This window comes from Hevea brasiliensis, chromosome 17 (assembly GCF_030052815.1).
Source record: "Hevea brasiliensis isolate MT/VB/25A 57/8 chromosome 17, ASM3005281v1, whole genome shotgun sequence".
In the NCBI taxonomy this organism is placed as follows: Eukaryota; Viridiplantae; Streptophyta; class Magnoliopsida; order Malpighiales; family Euphorbiaceae; genus Hevea; species Hevea brasiliensis.
Window position 1 is genome coordinate 58488505 of NC_079509.1, and position 19801 is coordinate 58508305.

General features: G+C 32.7%; 2 protein-coding genes and 1 pseudogene across 6 annotated transcripts; all 3 read right to left on the minus strand.

The window, feature by feature from the left end:
- Positions 1–211: 211 nt before the first annotated feature.
- On the minus strand, positions 212–13231 carry LOC110671538 (uncharacterized; annotated as a pseudogene).
- Positions 13232–13776: 545 nt separating this feature from the next.
- On the minus strand, positions 13777–16439 carry LOC110670969 (uncharacterized). Of its 5 annotated transcripts, none has more exons than XM_058139710.1 (8): positions 15699–16439; positions 15336–15585; positions 15052–15247; positions 14843–14913; positions 14681–14758; positions 14410–14497; positions 14264–14319; positions 13777–14169 (listed from the first exon to the last, which is right to left on the minus strand). In XM_058139710.1, the coding sequence occupies exons 1-8, from the start codon at positions 15762–15764 to the stop codon at positions 14096–14098; spliced, it is 879 nt and encodes a 292-aa protein (XP_057995693.1). In that variant the 5' UTR covers positions 15765–16439; the 3' UTR covers positions 13777–14095. The 5 variants fall into 5 exon arrangements, with proteins under 5 accessions (XP_057995693.1, XP_057995692.1, XP_057995691.1 ...); XM_058139709.1 differs by having other exon boundaries at positions 15052–15250; XM_058139708.1 differs by having other exon boundaries at positions 15052–15256.
- Positions 16440–16583: 144 nt separating this feature from the next.
- Positions 16584–17980, minus strand: LOC110670989 (nudix hydrolase 18, mitochondrial). Its single transcript, XM_021833327.2, has 5 exons — positions 17580–17980; positions 17319–17439; positions 17141–17224; positions 16897–17025; positions 16584–16798 (listed from the first exon to the last, which is right to left on the minus strand). Exons 1-5 carry the CDS (start codon positions 17756–17758, stop codon positions 16700–16702), a joined length of 612 nt encoding a protein of 203 aa, XP_021689019.1. The 5' UTR covers positions 17759–17980; the 3' UTR covers positions 16584–16699.
- Positions 17981–19801: the final 1821 nt, after the last annotated feature.

Genomic DNA, 19801 nt, shown 5'->3' on the forward strand with positions numbered 1-19801 from the left:
TACAAAATCAACAAAAAATTGAACAATCCATTTGCTCAGAAGCCAGAAGAACTAAATGTATTTTTTGGCATAAAAGAAACATATAGTTGATATTCCTTACCAAATAGGCAAATGCCCATATAAGGAAAAATGGAAGCAAAATTTGATAACAAGAAACAGGAATGAGAATTTGACTCATTCCGCTTTTCTATTTATTTTTTGGCCCATTATTTTATATCATATTCTTTTGGTCCCTTATCAAATTAAACAAATTGGCAAGACTATCAAAGGAAAATAAATATTTCAAAAGTAAAAGAGGAACATTCGTATCCATTTTATATCTGTCAAATCAGGCAAGAAACAATGAAAAATTTTAACAAACACTGAAGTCATTTTCCATTAATCTAAGGAAAAAATAGCTAGAAGACTTAGACCTGATATCTTTTGGGATCAGAATATTCACAATAAAGTGATGATCACTTCGAACAAAAGGTTTATTGATGTCTGGAACTCCCATCTGTGACAATTTTAGTGGAGAATTCCGGAGGGAATTTGACGATCTTTCATACCATCAACAGTCTCAACCTGAGGTTATTTAAAATGTTACATCAAACGATTTCAGGTGTACCCAAGGCAAAATCAAGAATATAACTAAACTAAAGCTTAGTCACCAACTAGAAGGCTCAGCTATAAGAATCCGTTTCTTTCATTCCACTCACTTTAGGGCTACATCCTACTCCCTATCTCTTCCAAGGTCTGCCCTTCATTTTACATCTCTTATTACTTCAAGATGCTCAACAATCCGTGCTAGTGCATTTGTTGTTCTACAATGCCCATGTCTGAATTATCTTAATCTCCCCTCTGTCAAATTTTTCTCAATAGGTGTCACCTCCACCTTGCTACAAATGCATTTCTTATCCTATCCATCTTCCTATTTCCACAAATCTATCTTAACTTTCTCATTTTTTGCCACACTAATCTTGTGATTTGTACTTTCATGGCTTAACATTTGCCACCATGTATTATAGCTAGTTGAATTGAGATCTATAAAATTACATCTTCAACTTAGTTGGTACTTGGCAATTACATAGAACTGTTGCACTTCTCCACCTTACACATTGTGCTTCAACCCTATGGTTGGCATCCTCCTTACTTTCCCAATCCTCTTGTATAACAGAGCCTAGGTATCTGAAACATGTGATTTATGGGACATCTTGGCTATCAGGCTAATCCACTTTGATAACTTCCTCTTTCATTGTTAAAATAAAGAACTAGAATGGAATATTAAATGATCAAGACGTTCAAGAAGTTAAATATTTTTTTTGAAACAAGGGGAATAAATCCACAAAGGAAATATATGCAAAACCTTAGCATGGAAAAACATCAAAAGTTCTACTTATGTTCGTTGGCTAACATCCACAAAGTCAGAAGAACATTTGATTTCTTCCAACAATAGCTTTGAGTTATATTTTACAACATGCAACTATGAGTCTGACCATCGCAATTCAATGAAGTAATTAGATGTTTTAAGAGTAGTATACTAGAAGAATAAGGAACATTTTGAAACTCCATTACTATTATCAATAAATAAACTGCATTCCAAAAGTATAATGCAATACCAATGCTTAATTCAGCTAAAACTTAATTCCAAACTAGTTAATATTAGAAATATGGACCATCTTCCTCCATCCTGCTTGGTTTAGAGCTACATCTTCAGTAAATCCTTTTTCAGTTCTCCCCCAAAAGGATCATCCCAAGACTACCTCACACTTTTTTTTTAACCTACACCTTCAATATGCTCAACATTCCTTTTTCTGATGCATTTCCTAGTCTAGGATGCATGTGTCCTAATCATTTCAATCTCCGTTATCTCAACTTTTTCTCAATGGATGCTACTGATCCACGCTTTTAAGTTTGCTACTATACTTTAGTGTTTCCAGTAAATTCAGTGTCACATTCAATTGCCTATGATGTTGACATGAGTGTTTAGAAACTAAAGAAACAACTCAACCTAAAATTTTAAACTTGTAAGTGAGAGTTTCAAAAATAATTTTATATCTTTAACACACCTCTATATGCAAACGGGCTTGATGTGTAAACAAGCATAGGCTCCCCTTGCCTTGTATTTAAATATTTAATTAATAAATGAGGGTGGCTAAGATTTGAACTCTAGATTTTTGGTTTAAGAGATTCTAATACTCTTTCAAGAAACAACTCAACCTAAAAGCTTAAACTTTTGAAAGAGGGTTTCAAGAATAATTTTGTATCTCTAACAAATTCTGATTACTTTTTTAGGTTTCTAGAGAGGAAATTCACTAGAAAGATGCAATTTTGGCAATAATTAATAAATTGTAGAAATAATAGAAGCTAGATTTCTATAGCACCCTTATTAACTATGAACACATTGAAATGGCAACTTCCTTCATATTCAAAAATTATGAAGTGCCCATGTTCTAGAGAATAATGCTATGAAAATTCTTGCCAGCCCTTTTCTAACCAAACCTCATCTCGATCACACTTCAACAACTCTACTTTCCATGTGGCTAGGGGTGGCAATTTGGATTGCAGGTCGTTTTTGTGTTGACACAAACACGATTAAAGGTCGACATGAACACAATGTGATTAATGAATTGTATCAAAAATCTAAATATGAACACAGCCTTTTTATTATACGAGTTATATAATATGATTAATATTATATCTTGTTGGGTTAATTTGACATGACACGATCCATTAAACACAATTTGACACAACTTAACATATTTAACATGAATTGATATGGCCCAATATAACTTATTTGACACGTTTTGACACGATTTAATACTTTTAATCATTATACATTAATATATTCAATGAAATATACACATTATACATCAATTTAATAATATATAAAAATATGCAATCTAACGTTAAACAAGCGAGTGATATTTTAATATTTAGCCACTTAATATTTTAACCAAAAAAATTAAAAAAAACTTGTAAAACAATATAATTTTTAACTTGTTATATAAATTAATAAATTAAATAAATTTCAATAAAGAAAATAAAAATAACTACAATAAAGCTCTAATATAATGAATAATTAAATTTATATTTACTAATTATCATTTTCTAATAATATAATTTGTGGGTTAATGAGTCAAAATGGGTTAGCGGGTCAAAACGGGTTAGTGAACTGTGGGTCAACAAGTGATATGAATAATGAAATATGTCAAATTGGGTTAACAGGTCAACCCGTGATATGATACAATTATTTAACACAATTATGACCTGCTAACAATTTTAGACATTACCTAGGAACACGACATGACATGATACCCAAATTGTGTGTCATAAACCGATCAACATGATTTCGACACAAACACAAATAAATTAAATCCAAACCCTCTATTTTCATATCGTGTTTGTAGGTCGTGTCTAAAATTATTACTCCTATACTTGGCCCTTGTAGAGACCTTAGGAATTACTAGGCTTAGCACACAATTGCTATATTTTTTCACAAACTTCATTAGAATTCCAAGTTTTCCCTCACAAATAGTATTGTCAAGAATTATCTTGAAAAGACGAAGTTTCTTGCCCACAACATTCAAGCTCTCATGCTCATTTCTCTTGCCCTGATAAGTCATTCTTGTACAGCTTCAACAGCTCGATTGCTTGTTCAATTGTTCTTGTACTAATATACATTAGAGATTATCTTCATAATGAAATAAAATAAGCCAATCCTATTACTTTGTGCCGTTTGTGCTTAGTCCTGAAGCTAAAAATTTGATAATACTTTGGCCAAGATTCATAGAATTAATTCTAACGCCATGTTAAAAAACTGTTCAATTTAAAAGTTTAAACTTATAAGTGAGAGATTTAAAAATAGCTTTTATATCTCTAATACACCCCACATGCAAATGCCTACTAAGCTTGAAGCGTGAGCAAATACAAGCTCACCTTACCTTGTACTAAAATATTTAATTAATAAATGAGGCAGTCAGGATTTGAAGTTTGTACCTTTTGATATGAGAGGTTCCACTTTCATAAAGAAACAATTAAATCTAAAAGTTTAAACTTGTAGATTAGGGTTTCAAGAATAATTTTATATCTCTAATAGAAACAAATTTTGATAGATTTAGTGTTCATCAATGAGAGGCATTAAAATCCCACTCTTCTAAACAATAGCACCTAGATCTGGGCGGTAGTCTAGGCCAGAATCATCAATTCTAGTTCAAGGGTTAAGGCTAGTCGGGACTTGAACCAAAGTTCTACCCAGGCCCTAATTTCGGTTTTGATCAAATCCAATAGTTGAATTTTCTTTTTTTTTTTTTAAAGATTTTTGGCCCAACCTGATTGATCGATTCAAGTATCGTAGCTGGGTCTAACAGCACCTTCATGTGTATTAAAGGTCCTTTCTCTTATGATAAAACTTATGCATGTATCTATTCATCTATAAAGTTTTGCACTTTGTCAAACTTTAAAATTGTGTTTTGTAAAAAGTGAAGCCAAATTAAATAGTGTGAAGCTTGAAATTGCATGAACTGTACCCCTTTTCATGAGTCACAAAACCTTTCTGATTCGAAGTAGGCCAGAAAAATCATCCAACCAATTTTTCCTCTACTGGTATCTCCATTTATCCCATGTAGTCCCACTAAGTAAGAATAGCATTCAAATGCCATTTTGAATGACATAAAAAAAATTGAGATCTTACTAGACACATCATTTAGTCAAGCATTTCTTCATGGCATTAAAGCCCTAAAGCATGTGTTCTAATGATTTTAACTGAAGGAATATGGCTAGTGGGAACAAGTCCCACATCAATAGTGTATAAGAAAATTAAAGGGCAAGTGTTGGCAAACCAAACTAAAATAGCTTAGGCCATTTTAGTGATGATCCACACTCCTGGGCCCATATTTTTCAACATGATATCAAACCCAAGTTTAGGTTGTGGATTTCAACCGTCCATAAGAAATTATAATTGAGTCTGTATCAAGTTAATACTAATTAATTGTCACATGGCAACCATATGGTTGCACTTGAGAGAAGTGTTGGAATCTCACATGGAAAATCTATGAAATGAAAGGGATAAAATATAAATGATTGAGTTGAAACATTAAATTGACTAGTCATTTTAATATGTAAAATAATTCAATCACTTGTATAAGTCCGTATTAAAATGAATTAAAGGGCAATTTGTCTAGGACTCCCCCTAAAATTTCAAATGGTATCAAAGCTGACCTTTATCTCGATGGTGGGCTACCCATAGATATCCAATTCTGTAAACTTCATGTTCCAAATGTCCCGTCTTAGGCGTGAGGGGGTCCGATGTTCCACATTAACCAAGTATAAGGCAAATATGCTTCATATATGATTTGTGCAATCCTCCCCTCATAAGGTGCCTTTTGGGTTGAAGTTAGACCCAATCCATTTTATCAATGGGCACCAACATATTCAAATAAGGAATAAGAAGTGCAGATTCTATCAGTTATGATTGTTTACGGTTGAAATACCCTTCATAATGGAATACTAATTTCTCAAACAATGATCTCTTAGATACCCGGCAACGTTGATTTAATGATTTATTTTTTCTCCTAGTGTCTGTATATTGGAAGCTAAAAAAAATAGAGCATAGCACACCATATCTGAAAGATAAAATGTGATAGTGGTAATTGCAAAATGTAACAAGGTTGGCACTTGAAACCATCATGAAACGGGAAATCAATTATATCTAATTCTAATGCTAAAAGTTCCAGGAATTTGATCCATGTCTTATATTACACTAGGAAATGTAATTACCTTTAACGCAGCTCCAAGTATTGCCTGTGTATAATCAACATTGATCTTTAAGTAAAGATTGAGGCCATCCCTCCAAATTCCATGCTTTTCATTGACATGGACAATTATAAATACATCACCAGCAATGGCCCTTTTAATGAAAGAGAAGAAATAAAACCAGTTTTCCATGTCTTTCCTATAAGAGTTGGGTTCATGTTGCTATTAAGTAATACGCAAGCATAATGTAAATACTATAATTTTTTTTCCCCTTCCAGAAAGTAAAGAGTAGACGGTAATTCCATTTTTCTCAATTGGATTTAGTGAATTGGTTGAATTGTATACTTCTAATCATGGAATGAAATAACAGCCATTATATTGCATAACGGGTGTTATTTACAGGAATTTTCAACTACCGTTACCAATATGACCATTATTTAACGGCAAAAAAAATTGAGGGTGTAACGGCCGTTATTGACCTTTACGTAACGGCAATGATTGTTATAGACAGGGGGCATATATGTATATATATATTTTACTCACTTCATGAATTTTACAAAATTTTCAAAAAAAATTTCATAACGCCAAGCTGTTATCATTACGTTACGGGCCCGTTTCCGTTACCCGCGACCGTAATCATGCTTCTAATGCACACTGCATTATCTGTTCTTCATTGTCCTTATTAATGATAATGTAGTTCTTACTTTCACTGAGATTCAGGGAAAATGTGATAAAAAATAAAAATATAAAATTAAGAATGCAATCCATGGAAAATTTGTGTCCCAAGAAGTAACAACAGATTCCCTTGTATCCTTCAGCACAAAGAATTCAGGCACCTCATCAAATATAATCCATGTAAAGGACAATCCATGATGGGGGCATAACCCCATTGGAGCCTCATCCATGATGTATCTATTGCTGCTATGATGTATAGATTTAGATCAATTAAATTTATCAAATAATGGAAATTATTGAGTTCATAACTACCAATGATCTGCATAGTTTCTTAACCTTCAATCAAATGAGCAACAGAATCCTATGAACAAACATAATATTCAAATGCATTTTTCAAAGGCAGCAAATTTATTTTCATAGTTAGCACTTGCCTAAGAAATAACCAATGTTTTTGCCAAATAAGAAATTGGCAATCAAGAAGAAATCATTCCTATAATGTAGGGTCTGAATCCTATATTCTTTTCATAATTTCATCACTCAATATTAAAGCTGCTAACAGAACACCAAGTAGGGGAAAAGAAAAGATCAAGAAAAATAAAGACACAAAGCCAAGCTTCACATGCACCAAGTGGGGGAAAAAGAAAGATCAAGAGAAATAAAGACACAAATCCAAGCTTCACATATCCATGTGCGAGAACTATGTCAGCAAGAGTGAAACAAGTTCCATGGACAGAAAATCTTCATTCAATAACTGAGTCATGCACCTTTTCTTGTCAAAATTACCCTCCCATTGAATTTGCATCATAGCTCCATTATTGATGCCAGGTGGAATTACCACTTTCATACTTCGCTTTGAACTTACTTTATCATTGCCACCAAACTTTTGGCAGTAATCAGTAACTGTCTTGCCCTTCCCGCTGCATTCTGAGCAAGGAGATACCTAAAGATCATACAGAATCCACACGGCACATATTAAGATCATACAGCATTTTACTGCCAAACCTGAATGTATGTTAGTAACATTTATACAGCATTATTAAAGAACGGAAAAGAATTCAGAAAAAAATAAGAGGCAGTTTGAGTAACAGTTGACCAATAAATCCTACATGTATCTATAATTTACAGTTCTGGCTCATATAAAATTTGTTTTAAAAAAAGTATTAATTCAAGGAAGAACCAGAACACATGTATAATTAGCTAAACATAGGCCCAGTGATCCAATAAAACCTGAACTTTTCGCACTTTTTCAATTCTATCACATGCTTTTAATTTTATCAATTTGGTTCATAAGTTACCAGTTTTGTTTCAATTATATCCAATGGATCTGAGGTGTGTGCAATTGGAGATGTGGGGTTCAGCCATTCAGGTGTAATTCCGAAGCAATAAAAGTTCTTTACTTGAAAAATGTGAGCCTCTTCTAAGCTCTGGAAGGTAATATATTTGATGCGATTAAAAAATGTGTAAGGTCAAGGATTTATTTTATCATTAACACTAAAAATACAAAACCAGCCGAAAGGAGTCTTTGAATACTTTGAACTTGCCAAAAGGTACACACCTGTAAACTTGTGAACATCTAAAAAAATTATAAATAATTGAGAATTAAAACATGGGGGAACAAGTTTTCCTACTCAAGGCTACTTTGATCTCCTTACTACTCACTTGTATGAAAGTCTAGAGGCTGGAAATTGCCGTGTTACCGCCTACAAAGACAAGCTATAATGTCATGAAACTTCGCTTGGAACTTGAAGACAGGTGGGACAACAACTTGATATTTGTTATATTGAGTAAATTGCACCGATCCTCATTCAATTTAGGTGGTTGTTTCATTTCAGTCACTCAACTTCAATTTATTAAAATAAAATTCTTAAACTTTAGTTTTATTTTAAAAAAGGTCCATTTAACCTGCTATAGTAGGTTTTCAAGTTCATTTTTTAAAATTAACATTAAATAAATATTTAATCAAAATAAATCTATAAGTTATTATTTATTGTTTATTATTTTTTATTTTTTATATAAAAACTAAAATATTTATAAAATATCATATATTAATAAAATATTATTTTAACATTTTTTATTATTATTTTCTAGGTTGATACAAATAAAATTTTAATTAATAATAAATAACATATATATATATAATTAATAATTTTATTAACAAATTTAGTTAAAATAAAATAATTTTACTGATAATGATAATTAATTAATTTAATCATGAAGGTAAGAAGAGAAAAAGAAAGAAAAAAGAGCAAAAGAGTAATTTTATTTTTTTTAACTTGAAAACTTGTTATTATAAGTCGGGAACTTTCTGAAACAAAACTAAAGTTGAGAGTATTTATTTTAATAAATTGAAGTTGAGTGACTGAAATAAAATAACTATATAAGTTAAGGGACAATTGATGTACCTTACCCTTGTTATTTTACAACAATATAAAACCTTCATAAACACTATTTTGGCTCTAAGAACCTCTTTTATCATTTCCTTTTTAAACATTTTAAAGAAACTCAATGCTAATTCTTCATAAAAATGCTGAATTTGGAACATCTAGGATCATTGTGCTCTTTTTGCTCTTCAATACTTCAAGGTTAAAAATGAAAAATCCAAGTTATCAGCTCTAGTTCAACCTTCATGTAACCAAAGCCTTCATCATGCAGCACCTAAACTTCCTCCTAAGATTTGTCAGGAAACTTGACAAACCAACTACAATTTTAAAAAAGAGCTACCACATGTATTGACACAGGATGGGTTGTTGGTTTCAGTAGGCTACACAGCTAGCCCTTGTAATTCCACACATGCATGTTTCTTCCTGATCAAAAACACCAGGATTTTAGTTAAACTTCTTATTTTGTGTTTGGTTTCCTACTTCATTTATAATTTGTTATTTTCCTAGACAGTATATGGTTATTCCAATTCTAATCAAGACTTAGATTTCTTCCTATTTTATTTAGGATTCCTACTGTATTTTTAGTTTATCTAAACTTCCTAAATAGTAGACCTAATTTCCTATTAGGTTTAGGAGATCAAAACCCTTATAAATAAACCTTTAATTCCATGTATCAAAGTTTAGTTTTTTATCAAAATTCAGCAGAGTTATTTTTTTTTTCTCTCAAATACTTTGAGTGTGTGTTTTCGTTGAGTTTCACATTGAGTCAGGTGGTATCAAAGTGAGGAAATCCCCCAATCAAGATGGTTAACCTTGATGGAGGTGGCGATAATAGTAGTTCTCAAGACGGTGATTGAGAAACTGAAGCCCTTAACTATAGGGATGAAACATTGCAACAACAAAAATTGGAGCAATGTCTGGAGCATCATATTGATCTCAGATTCAGGTGTATAGAGAGACGCTTTGAAGAAATTGCAATTCGTTTTGGTGCCTTGAGAATTAATACAAGCATAGATCAGAATAATGATAGAAGGCTAAGAGATGGTGCAACTCAGGGCGACCCTGTCAACAGACTTTTTCCTGCATGTAGGCAATATGTCTATGATGAAGATTTAGAGGAGGAAAAAGACTATAAATCAATCAAGTTTAATAGGCATCGATGGAATGGTAAATATAAGAGCAAAGGCGTATATGGGTATAATGAAAGGGAAAGCAAGGATTATCAGTTGAAAATTGATATTTCTAATTTTTATGGGAATCTCAACATAAAAGAATTCTTAGATTGAATGATAAATGTGGACAGATTCTTTGACTATATCAACATAGCACCTGAAATGGGGGTCAAATTAGTGACATGCCGATTAAAGGGTGGTGTTTCTGTATGACTATAATCAATGAGAGCAAGAGAAGCAAAGGGACCAATCTGAATGTGGTACATGATGAAATACTTGTTGCAAATTGTCAATGGGGAAAAAAAATCTTGTGGAAACCCTTACAAGTACAAAAAAAAGAAAAGATAATGCTTCAACACTTTAGCAGTAAATAATAAAATATAGGGGATAATTACCGAATGCCAAGATCCTGGTTACCTACAAAATGGGGAAAAAATTCTTGTGGAAACCCTTACAAGTACAAAAAAAGAAAAGATACTGCTTCAATACTTTAGCAGTAAATAATAAACCATAGGGGATAATTACCGAATGTCAAGATCCTGGTTTCCCATATTTCCCAAATTGAAGTTAATGCCACCTGCTGCACCCTGTCCTCCAAAGAACCCATCTGAATTGCCAAAGAATGCATTATATATTTCAAAAGGATCCATCTGAAACCATAAAATCAGAAAGTTCATAAACAAGTAGCCTATTCATGTCTCAACAAGTAATCAAATGGCAAATTCACAAGCCCCAATCTGTTTATCTTCTCCGCATTGCAAAGCAAGATATTGATTAAAAAATTACATTAGTATAATAAACAATATATTGCAATTTTAGAAGTAGTTAAAAGGCATGAAGTTGATTATGATCTTACCCCCTCTGAACCAAAGCCTGAACCATCATATTCACCTGGCAAACCTGACTCACCAAAGCGATCATATAAAGATCTTTTCTCATCATCTGATAGGACCTACATGAATGCCTCATTAACACATGAAAGATAATGGAAAGAAAAAGAAAATGGAGAAAAATTATGATCCTACAGTAATAATATAAACCCATATGCTAATCTTGCATGTAGTTAATATGATACAATGCCATTGCTTTATTCATCACCCAGGAACACACACCCTTCCCCATTAATTTGTCAGAGCAGAGTGGTCATAGGCCATATTGCATACATGCATCAAAAATGTTGTGCCACGTGCTAACCTCATATGAAAAATTGGTGTATGAATAGCAGGACTCAAAAGGCTGACCTGATGCAATCCAATCATTTAATTCTGATATGGTTTGATTATGCCATCCCTTAATTCAACATTAAACCACACAAATGTGGATTTGTGGAGAGAGTGAATAGTTACAACATAATTTCAGAAAATATAATGCATGAATAGAAATTACTAAATTAACTTAAAATTAAAAAAATTAAAAAAACATAAAGAAAACCAATCAAGCATCACAAGTTATTACACAAATAATCATACTCAACCTTAATGCCAGATAGATTGCATAGGCTTCATTATGAGTGAATCCAAACAATAATTCTAATACAAAAGATGGCAGGTTAAGCAGTTTTTTGGGCAAAAAGTAGTTACCTCATATGCAGCACTTATCTCTTCGAGCTTCTCTTCTGCCCCAGGGTCCTTGCTCTGGTCTGGATGATAGTGTTCCAAAACAGGTAGATATCTAGAATCAACATTTCTAGAAATTTACTTTTATTGCAGGCACTTGACCAAGGGCTTTCACTTCTGGATGCTTGCATTTTATTGCAACCATTCATCATGGAGTTCAGTCTTGCAAAATGATTCACATCAGACTCACCTTAAGAAAAGTATAGAATTTCAGTTTGGCTCGCAAAAGATTTACTTTCCAACAAAATAACAGGAATGAATTTCTAGTATATTATCAGGATTATTGCCAAAAAATTATATTAGAAGATTTATCTTAGGAACTCCTCACTCCTGATTGAAACTTGTTTGGCCACCAGCAACTAGGATTCCCTTCATTGTTATGCAATTTTTTTAACAGAAATTTTAAAAAACAAATGCTTTATCCAAAAAACTAAGCCCTTATATTGGGTGGTGGACTATATGGATTCTCTTTCTCCGCTCTCTAAATGATTTTTGAAAAACAAATGCTTACAAATAAAATAATTTTAAAAATTGTATTTTTAGCTTTTTTTGGGTTTCATACGCGACCAAGGGCCAGGACCTTCATTTGTTGTAACAAGGGGAGTCAATAAAGTGATTTAGTCAATGACAACATTCAAAGTAATAATCGACATATTAATACCCATATTAAGTTGTATTTCGCTGTTGTATTATCTACCCTCTACGATAATACAAACAAGCAGAATCCAAGAACGTTTAGGGTGCCAGAAACCAACTACAAACTTCCCAAAGAAACCGAGAAAATTAAACACCACAAAGCAACATCCATTTAAGTGGAGAAAATAGCTCCACTCAGCCCAACTGAATCATATTTCATATGCTGAAAACTGAAGTTATCACGAACAAGCAATTGTCAATACTTAATTTCTTTCTCAGCAACCAAACAATTCAAAACACTAAAAACAGATTTTCAAAAGCTGAAAAGTAAGCAAACTAACCTTACGAGCAAGCTAAGACCTATAGGAGCTCTCGATTTCCTGCAATGTGGCATTCCTACTAAAATTCAAAGTGGAATAGTAATCAGTTCAAGCGGCCCTGATTACCCAACTGCAAAGACGGCGTTTCCCATTGCTGAAACCGAAGTTTGGGTTCAAGAACTGATCTTTTGCGCCACAGAAATTTGAACTAAACCGCAAGGAGACACCAAAATTGGGAGAAATAGTGCAAAATCCGAAACCAAATGAAGTAGGTTTGATTGCAGAAATTGGATATGGGGAGAGGTTGGACATGGGTTTTAGATGGACAAAGCAGAGGACTTCGGTTACAGGCATATTAGGGTAAAGAAACAGATAGAAAGATTGAATTTTTTGCGAATTTAGTGCAAATCACAGCCACTGAAACTGATGAAGCAGTGTTGGCTTCTGTGGAATGTGAGTTCGAGGAGAAATTTCTCGAGATTGCGGGTTGATTGAGTTCCTCCGAGTTCTAATCTTTTGCTTAAATTTTAATTTAAATTATGATAAAAATTTAAATTATAATTTTTTTTTGTTTTAAATAAAATTTTAAATTATTGTAAAATTAATCATGCTTGTAAAATCATATTTTATTTTTAAAAAAATTCTTTTTGACAATTAAGATTGACATTCATCCAATAAAAAAATTTATCAAATTATTGAATTCAAAATTCAGTGTAATATTAATTATTTTAGGATTTTTCAAAAGTTGAGCATAATAAAAAATTTATATAAACATATTTAGAAGAAGGGAAGGGAGAGTAAAAAAGGAAAAAAATTAATGTAAAAATTTTAATTTTTTTTTAAATGCTAAATAATAAAATATTATTTTTAAAATATAATTAATCATTGAAATTAATGCGCATATATATAAATAATAAAATTAAAAAAAAAGCCTGATTATAAAGAATTTAAACCTTTTTATGAAATTGTATTTTAATTTAATGATTTTAGTTTTGATAATATTATTTAATTAATTTAATTTTATAAATTAATTTGAGAAGCCGCATAGCATAATTTATTATGAAATAGTGAGCTTCACTGGAGTCAGCTTAAATCGACGTATTTTTCAGTGAATTTGTTTCTTCCCTTCTTGTTTAAAAAAAAAAATTAAAGTTAACTTTTTTAAACTTTGGTTAATTAGTAAAGTGAATAAAATAATTTTTTTTTAGTTATTTCAGAACCAATCATTTAATATTAAAGGAAATTAAAAAAAATACAACGTGATTTTCATTCCAGACATTGAAAAAGACAGTTTCTCGATAACAAGTTTCTTGATAAATGAAGCTAACCATAGCCCAACATCAACAACCCAGCAAGCATGTTACAGTGGAAGAAAATAAGCATGCCAAAAGCAATGCAACAAAATACAAAAGATACACGCATTGATGCATTTGTCATTGTTAGTTAATACATCATCACCAAAATAATTCCCACCTTCTGCTACTTTAGGTGCCCTGATATTAGTTTCTAGTTACTTGTTGATCTTGATTCTTGAAGGAGGAAGAAGAACATCATCCTCATAGTTATTTTAGTTTGTTTCTTCGTTTAAGCTCCTCCATTAACAGATGTGCTACTGATTCATATCCCATTTCTCTAGCTTCAATGCAGCAAAATCCCAATGATAGAAATCAACACAATTTTCTTAATAATTTAATGCAAATTCATCAAAAGTAATGGAATAATTTGCAGACCTTTGAATATTGCAATCCCAGTTGGTGCCATCTTTCGCTTCTTTAAGCACAGTGAACTGTCCAGGAGATAATAAAAGATGGGGAGAATCAATTTATGAACTCAGCAACTGAATTAACATTTATCAGAGAAGCTATAACTCACATGCCTGTTACATATCCAGAAAGGCTTTATTCCTCTTTCTTCTATGCAATGAGGGCACATCCACTCCCTGTTCTCTCTTACCTCCTCCATTTCTAAAAAAGCAAAGCATCATGACCAAGATTTGAATGAAAAATTAGAAATTGTCAAGAACAACATAGATCATGATCCCAAATGCCACTTCTATCCTCTTTCATTTAGTATTATATCTGAGGCTCCTTCTTTTAAAGTTTTAAAGCTTACAAGGGCTACAAGAGTGTATAAAATTAAAAGCTTACCTTCGCCATACCTAACTTTGAGACAAGCTCGACAGAAAACACCATTTGTGGAATGGCATACTGAACAGTCTGTTTTTCCTGCTTGGAAATTGATGGGAAAACCATTAAAAACGTAACAAACCATTTTACAGATTGCAGAAGTTCATTTCATTTGAAGCTAACCTATGCATGGCTGATCTGGATCAAGAGTACCACAACGCTTGCAATCTTCTTCCCCACACAATTTCTTTTGTCTGCATTTATGTGTAATAGATTCCAGATATAATCATCACAATCCTCAGTAATAGCAACTTAAATGCATGCATGATTGATACAGGTAATAGATTCTTTGCTGATGGCTATATGCTTATAATTAAATAATGAAATGGAACCTGCAGAAATGGCAGCAAATCCCAAAAACAGGGTCATAGATGGAGCCTCTGCCCTTGCTGTGGCAGCGTCGAGCCGAAGCCTCAGGCGACAGAGAAAGAAGATTCACACCCTTTATCTTCACAAATGGGGCATTTGCAGGCCTTTTCTCTCCATCTGAACTCTCTTCTTCACTCTCATAATCAGTATTTCCTTTAACTACTACAACTAGCACAAACAAGAATTAGTTGCAGGGATTACCCCCTTTGCTCTAAACATAAGCAGAGAACCAGAACCAGGCATATACCTTTCTTCGATGAAATGAGTTCGCTAGATTCTGCTCTCAGGCGATTAGATCGCCTCATAGGGAGAGCCTTGAGGGCTGATGAGTTGGTGGCAATATGCTTCAATCGATCAGAGCGACGTAAATCAGTGGTCCCATAAACTTTTTTATCATGTTTTCTCTTCTGGGTCCTTCCCTTCTCCGCTTTCGCAGAAGAAGTGAGGGATCGAAGATCAGATAGAGTTTTTTGTAGCCCCAGAGAGGACAATCGAGCCTGTATAACATAATTTTTGCCAAATAACATTATTTTCTTAATCAAATCACGGAAACCACAAGAGACAAGGAAAAACAAAGAAGAACACACACACACGCACAGAGGAAAGAAACCTGGTTTTCTAAGATGCGAGCATTTCTAAGATTTTCATAGTCAATTCTATTTTTGACCCTCCCCATTTGTTTTTCAGCTTCAATCTCAGAGAAAGCAGGGGTTTTCAAGGGTTTTAGTTACTGGCTTTGGTGAGATTTGAAAATCTTGGATAGATGTCAAATTTGTAGCAGCTGGTAATGGATGGGGAAATGACAGTGCTGTCACCTTGGGGTTTCTGTTCTAACGGTCATAACTTCAGGAGGGAGACATTTGAATTTGAATTTTTTTACTTTTTATGGCCTTAATTAGATCATTATTCGGAATAAAGTTCATTTTGCCTATTTAAGCTCCATTTGTATTGAACTGTTATTAAAAAAATTATTTTAATCTTAGAATCGTCTATGTGAGGTTTGGAGTTCAAGTTAAAATAAATTATATATAAAAAAAAGAATTATTTAAATAAATATCCTTAAAAATTGATTTTAAATTAAATTTTGATATATTTTAATTATAAAAATTTCAAATTAATTAAATAATTTCTTAAATTATTTTTCAATAATATTTAAAACTATATAAACTTTTAATAGGTGAATTCCAATTATTCACTTGTTTAAGCACAAATGCATGAAGAGCTTCATAAAAATTAAAAAAAAAGAAAAGTATTGAATGTTGAATTTTAGTGCAGTCTCAATTTTAATTAAATTAAACGATTTATTTAAAAAAAAAATGATTTAATCGGACTCTAATTTAATTTGAAGTTAATTTCAATCCATCAAATTCCAATTTAATTTCAATTCCTGATTAAACTGATATAATTTCGATCCCAAACCAGTAGGGAGTCCTTTGCAAAACCCCAAAGACTAGCGATGCAATTCGTGAATTTGTAAGAAAATAAGAGAGAAATCTTGCAAATCAAGGAACAAAATTTACTTGAATGAATGAAAGAATCAAGATTTATACACTCGCTCTATAACCTGTTCTTGGTTAATAACAAAACGATGTTCTAATTACAGGTGGTTGTTTAATTAGCTTCCTTTTGTTGTTGCCGCCGAACTAATTCATCTAAAGCTTCTCTCATCCACCAATTACGGCATACTTCTCTGGCTTCTTTCACAGTCACCTGAAAATTTTACACTGTAAAATTAGGTCTCTTTCCTCAACAATTCCATTCAAACCAATTGATCAATTTGTTCAAATGACAAATTTGCACGCACATACCCATCTTCTTTCTCTGAATTTCTTTTCAGGCCAGAGATCTAATTGCTTATGAACAAGCAAAGGAAACATATAACCCTCATGCATTATGGCACCCCTTTTGCTCATATATACCCATTTCCCCAATTTACACTGAAAAAAAAAAACAATATCATTAACTCAGTGAATACTTGTATTAGAATTTTCAGAAAAGGCAATAATTCAACGACAAAAAGAAAATTAATATGGTGTTTAAGCAGATAATTACTTCAACATCACCAATCACTCCTGCTTCTTCTAGAGTCTCTCGCCTTGCTGCTTTTTCCATGGTTTCATCTTCTTCCCATCCTCCCTGCAAGTTAAACATTCCAAATTTCAATTAAGGAATGATAATTAAACATAAAAGTATCTTAATGACCATTAAAAGAAACTAGTGCAAATAGTACCTTAGGGAATAACATTCCTTCGCCACTCTGTGAACTGATGACAAGAACTTCTATATCTTCATTGCAAGTTTCATCAATGGAAGATGGTTGATCAGTTTTCTTATATCTGTAAGGAATACACCTGCAAAAATTTATGAACCCATTAACAAAAGGAAATCCCAGATTGAAATGATTTTCGTACCCTTCAACAAGAATATCAAAAAAAAAAAAAAAAACCCAGAAACAGAAACATGTAAAGGAGGAAGAGAAGTGAAAACTGACCCTACAACTTGGCGACAACCCTTGTTGTAACGCTGTAAATGGCGACCAGTGCGAGAAACCAAAGAAATCATGTTCTCAAATTGCGCAGGCAACAATTTCGAAGGGAGTTTGTCAAGGAAAGGGAGAAGAAAGGAAAGGAGATTTGCAAAGTTTCTCACAAAGAAAGATATCCCTCTCATGTTGATTGTTTTCCTAACGGAAAAAGAAAATTAAAATCGGGGTGAGATTGGCTTTGGCAGTTCCTGCAACTGCAAACACCAAAAATGGAAGAATTAAGGCTAAAATAAGAGATAAATAAATCGAATTAATGCTAAAATTGGGAATGTAGAAGAACAGCAAGGGTATCTGTAAGTGAGAAGAACAAACAATGGAGAAGCGAAAAAGGATAAAACAGAGTGTGTTTGATTGGACTATTAATAGAGAGATGCTTTCAATTCGCTCACATGCGGACACGGAGAAGACGACGGACAGATAAAACAAACGTGCAAACGGACGCGCACAGTTGCGTTTGTGTTTTAACTTTGGCCCCTTTTATTGTTTGTCAACCCTTTTGGGAAAGGAATTATAAAAAAATAAATGAATTTTTAAATATATAATTAATGATTATAATAAAAAATAAAGTATAATTATAAAATTGAATAAATTAAAAATAAAAAAGTAAAAATTTTATAATTTAATATAAAATTGTTCACTATTTTTTTGAGAGAATTGTTTACTATAAAGATATATTCATTTAATGAGTTTAATCCTCTCCTTTTTTAGCCTGAAAGATGATTAATCCTCTCCTTTTCCTGGTTTTAGCTGTTAATAATTTTGGTGTGTTTTACTTTGTTCTAGTTCAAGGATCAAGTGCAATCCATTTGCTAGGATTTCTAAAGCCTTGATTTGGGTAAGGTTTTAGTTCATCGTTCGTCATAACCCGTTTTGTCTGACAATCTCAAGGACGAGGGATTTCATGGGTCTCTGGCCTCCGTCCGGACTACAGGAGATTAAGATGTTGAGCTCTACCACACCTTTTTTGGCTTGTCTAGCACCTCCTTTGTCCTCAGTTTCCTTGGTTGAGACAGTTGCTATTAGGACCTTTGGTCTGGGTTTTCTAGTTGGAGCTTGATCTAACGAAGTTGGGTGGTTTGTGTGCCATAATGGTTGTTAAGGCCCCTAAATTTGTGTACTCTAAATGCTCTGTTTCTTCATCCTAATGGTGGTCATGGTCTCCCCATTTGGTGGCGTTGGCTGCATATGGTGATGGAGTCCGAGTTGAGGACTTGATCCCTAACTAGGGATAGTAAAAAATTCTGAACCCAATCTGATTCTAATCAATTTTTTCCAACCTCAATATTGTGCGGAGCGAGGACAGAAAGATTTTCTCCTTGCCCCGAATTTCATAAGTCACATCGTACAATAACATATTATAATTATTTTATTAAAAAGTAATTTATTTATATGTATTTATGTATTTAAATATTATAATTTTAATAAAATATAAATATATTATTAAAATTATATTTAAAATTTATATTTCTAAATTACAATTTACTATTTAATAAATATTATATAATAATAAATTAAAATAAAAGTTTCCACAGAGAATCAGCCCACTTTCTAGTAGAGAAATCCTCACCCTGACCCTAAACTCTTATGGGGCAATGACGAAAGAAGTAATCTCCAACCTAGGGCTGGCAATTTTAGACACGACTCGTGAACACGACACGAACATGATACGAAAATATAGGGTTTGGATTAGATTTATCCGTATAGAATTTGTGTCGACCTATTTATATCACGTATATAATTATGTCGTTTCACTAGTTAATATGCTAACTCGACTTGACACGTTTATGATACAGTTTAATATTCATATCATGTGTTGACCCATGATCCACTAACTCATTTGACCTACTATGACCTATTAACCCACTTATATAGTGCATTAAATAGGCTATGTCATGTCAAACCATGTTAAATATGTCATTTTGTGTTAAATGGGTCGTATAGTGTTGAATACAACTCAACTCAACTCAACTTAACTAAGTCTTTATCCCAAAAATTTGGGGTCGGCTATATGGATTCGCTTTCTCCACTCTGAACGATTTTGGGTTAAATCCTCAGAAATATGTAATGCTTCTAGGTCATGTTTACTACTCTCCTCAAAGTCAATTTAGATCTACCCCTTTTTTTCTTTCTATCCTCTAACCTAATGTGCTCTACTTGTCTAACCGGAG

What these genes read in the sequence shown, in the direction of transcription:
- LOC110670989 (XM_021833327.2), bottom strand. Translation starts at nt 17,758, where the DNA reads ATGAGAGGGATATCTTTCTTTGTGAGAAACTTTGCAAATCTCCTTTCC. An exon ending in GGTTGTCGCCAAGTTGTAGG is followed by an intron (nt 17,440 to 17,579) that starts GTCAGTTTTCAC and finishes AAATTTTTGCAG; the next exon opens with GTGTATTCCTTACAGATATA. An exon ending in AATTCAGAGAAAGAAGATGG is followed by an intron (nt 16,799 to 16,896) that starts GTATGTGCGTGC and finishes TAAAATTTTCAG; the next exon opens with GTGACTGTGAAAGAAGCCAG.
- LOC110670969 (XM_058139708.1), bottom strand. Translation starts at nt 15,764, where the DNA reads ATGGGGAGGGTCAAAAATAGAATTGACTATGAAAATCTTAGAAATGCT. An exon ending in CAAAGTTAGGTATGGCGAAG is followed by an intron (nt 14,498 to 14,680) that starts GTAAGCTTTTAA and finishes TTGCTTTTTTAG; the next exon opens with AAATGGAGGAGGTAAGAGAG. An exon ending in TGGGATTGCAATATTCAAAG is followed by an intron (nt 14,170 to 14,263) that starts GTCTGCAAATTA and finishes GCTGCATTGAAG; the next exon opens with CTAGAGAAATGGGATATGAA.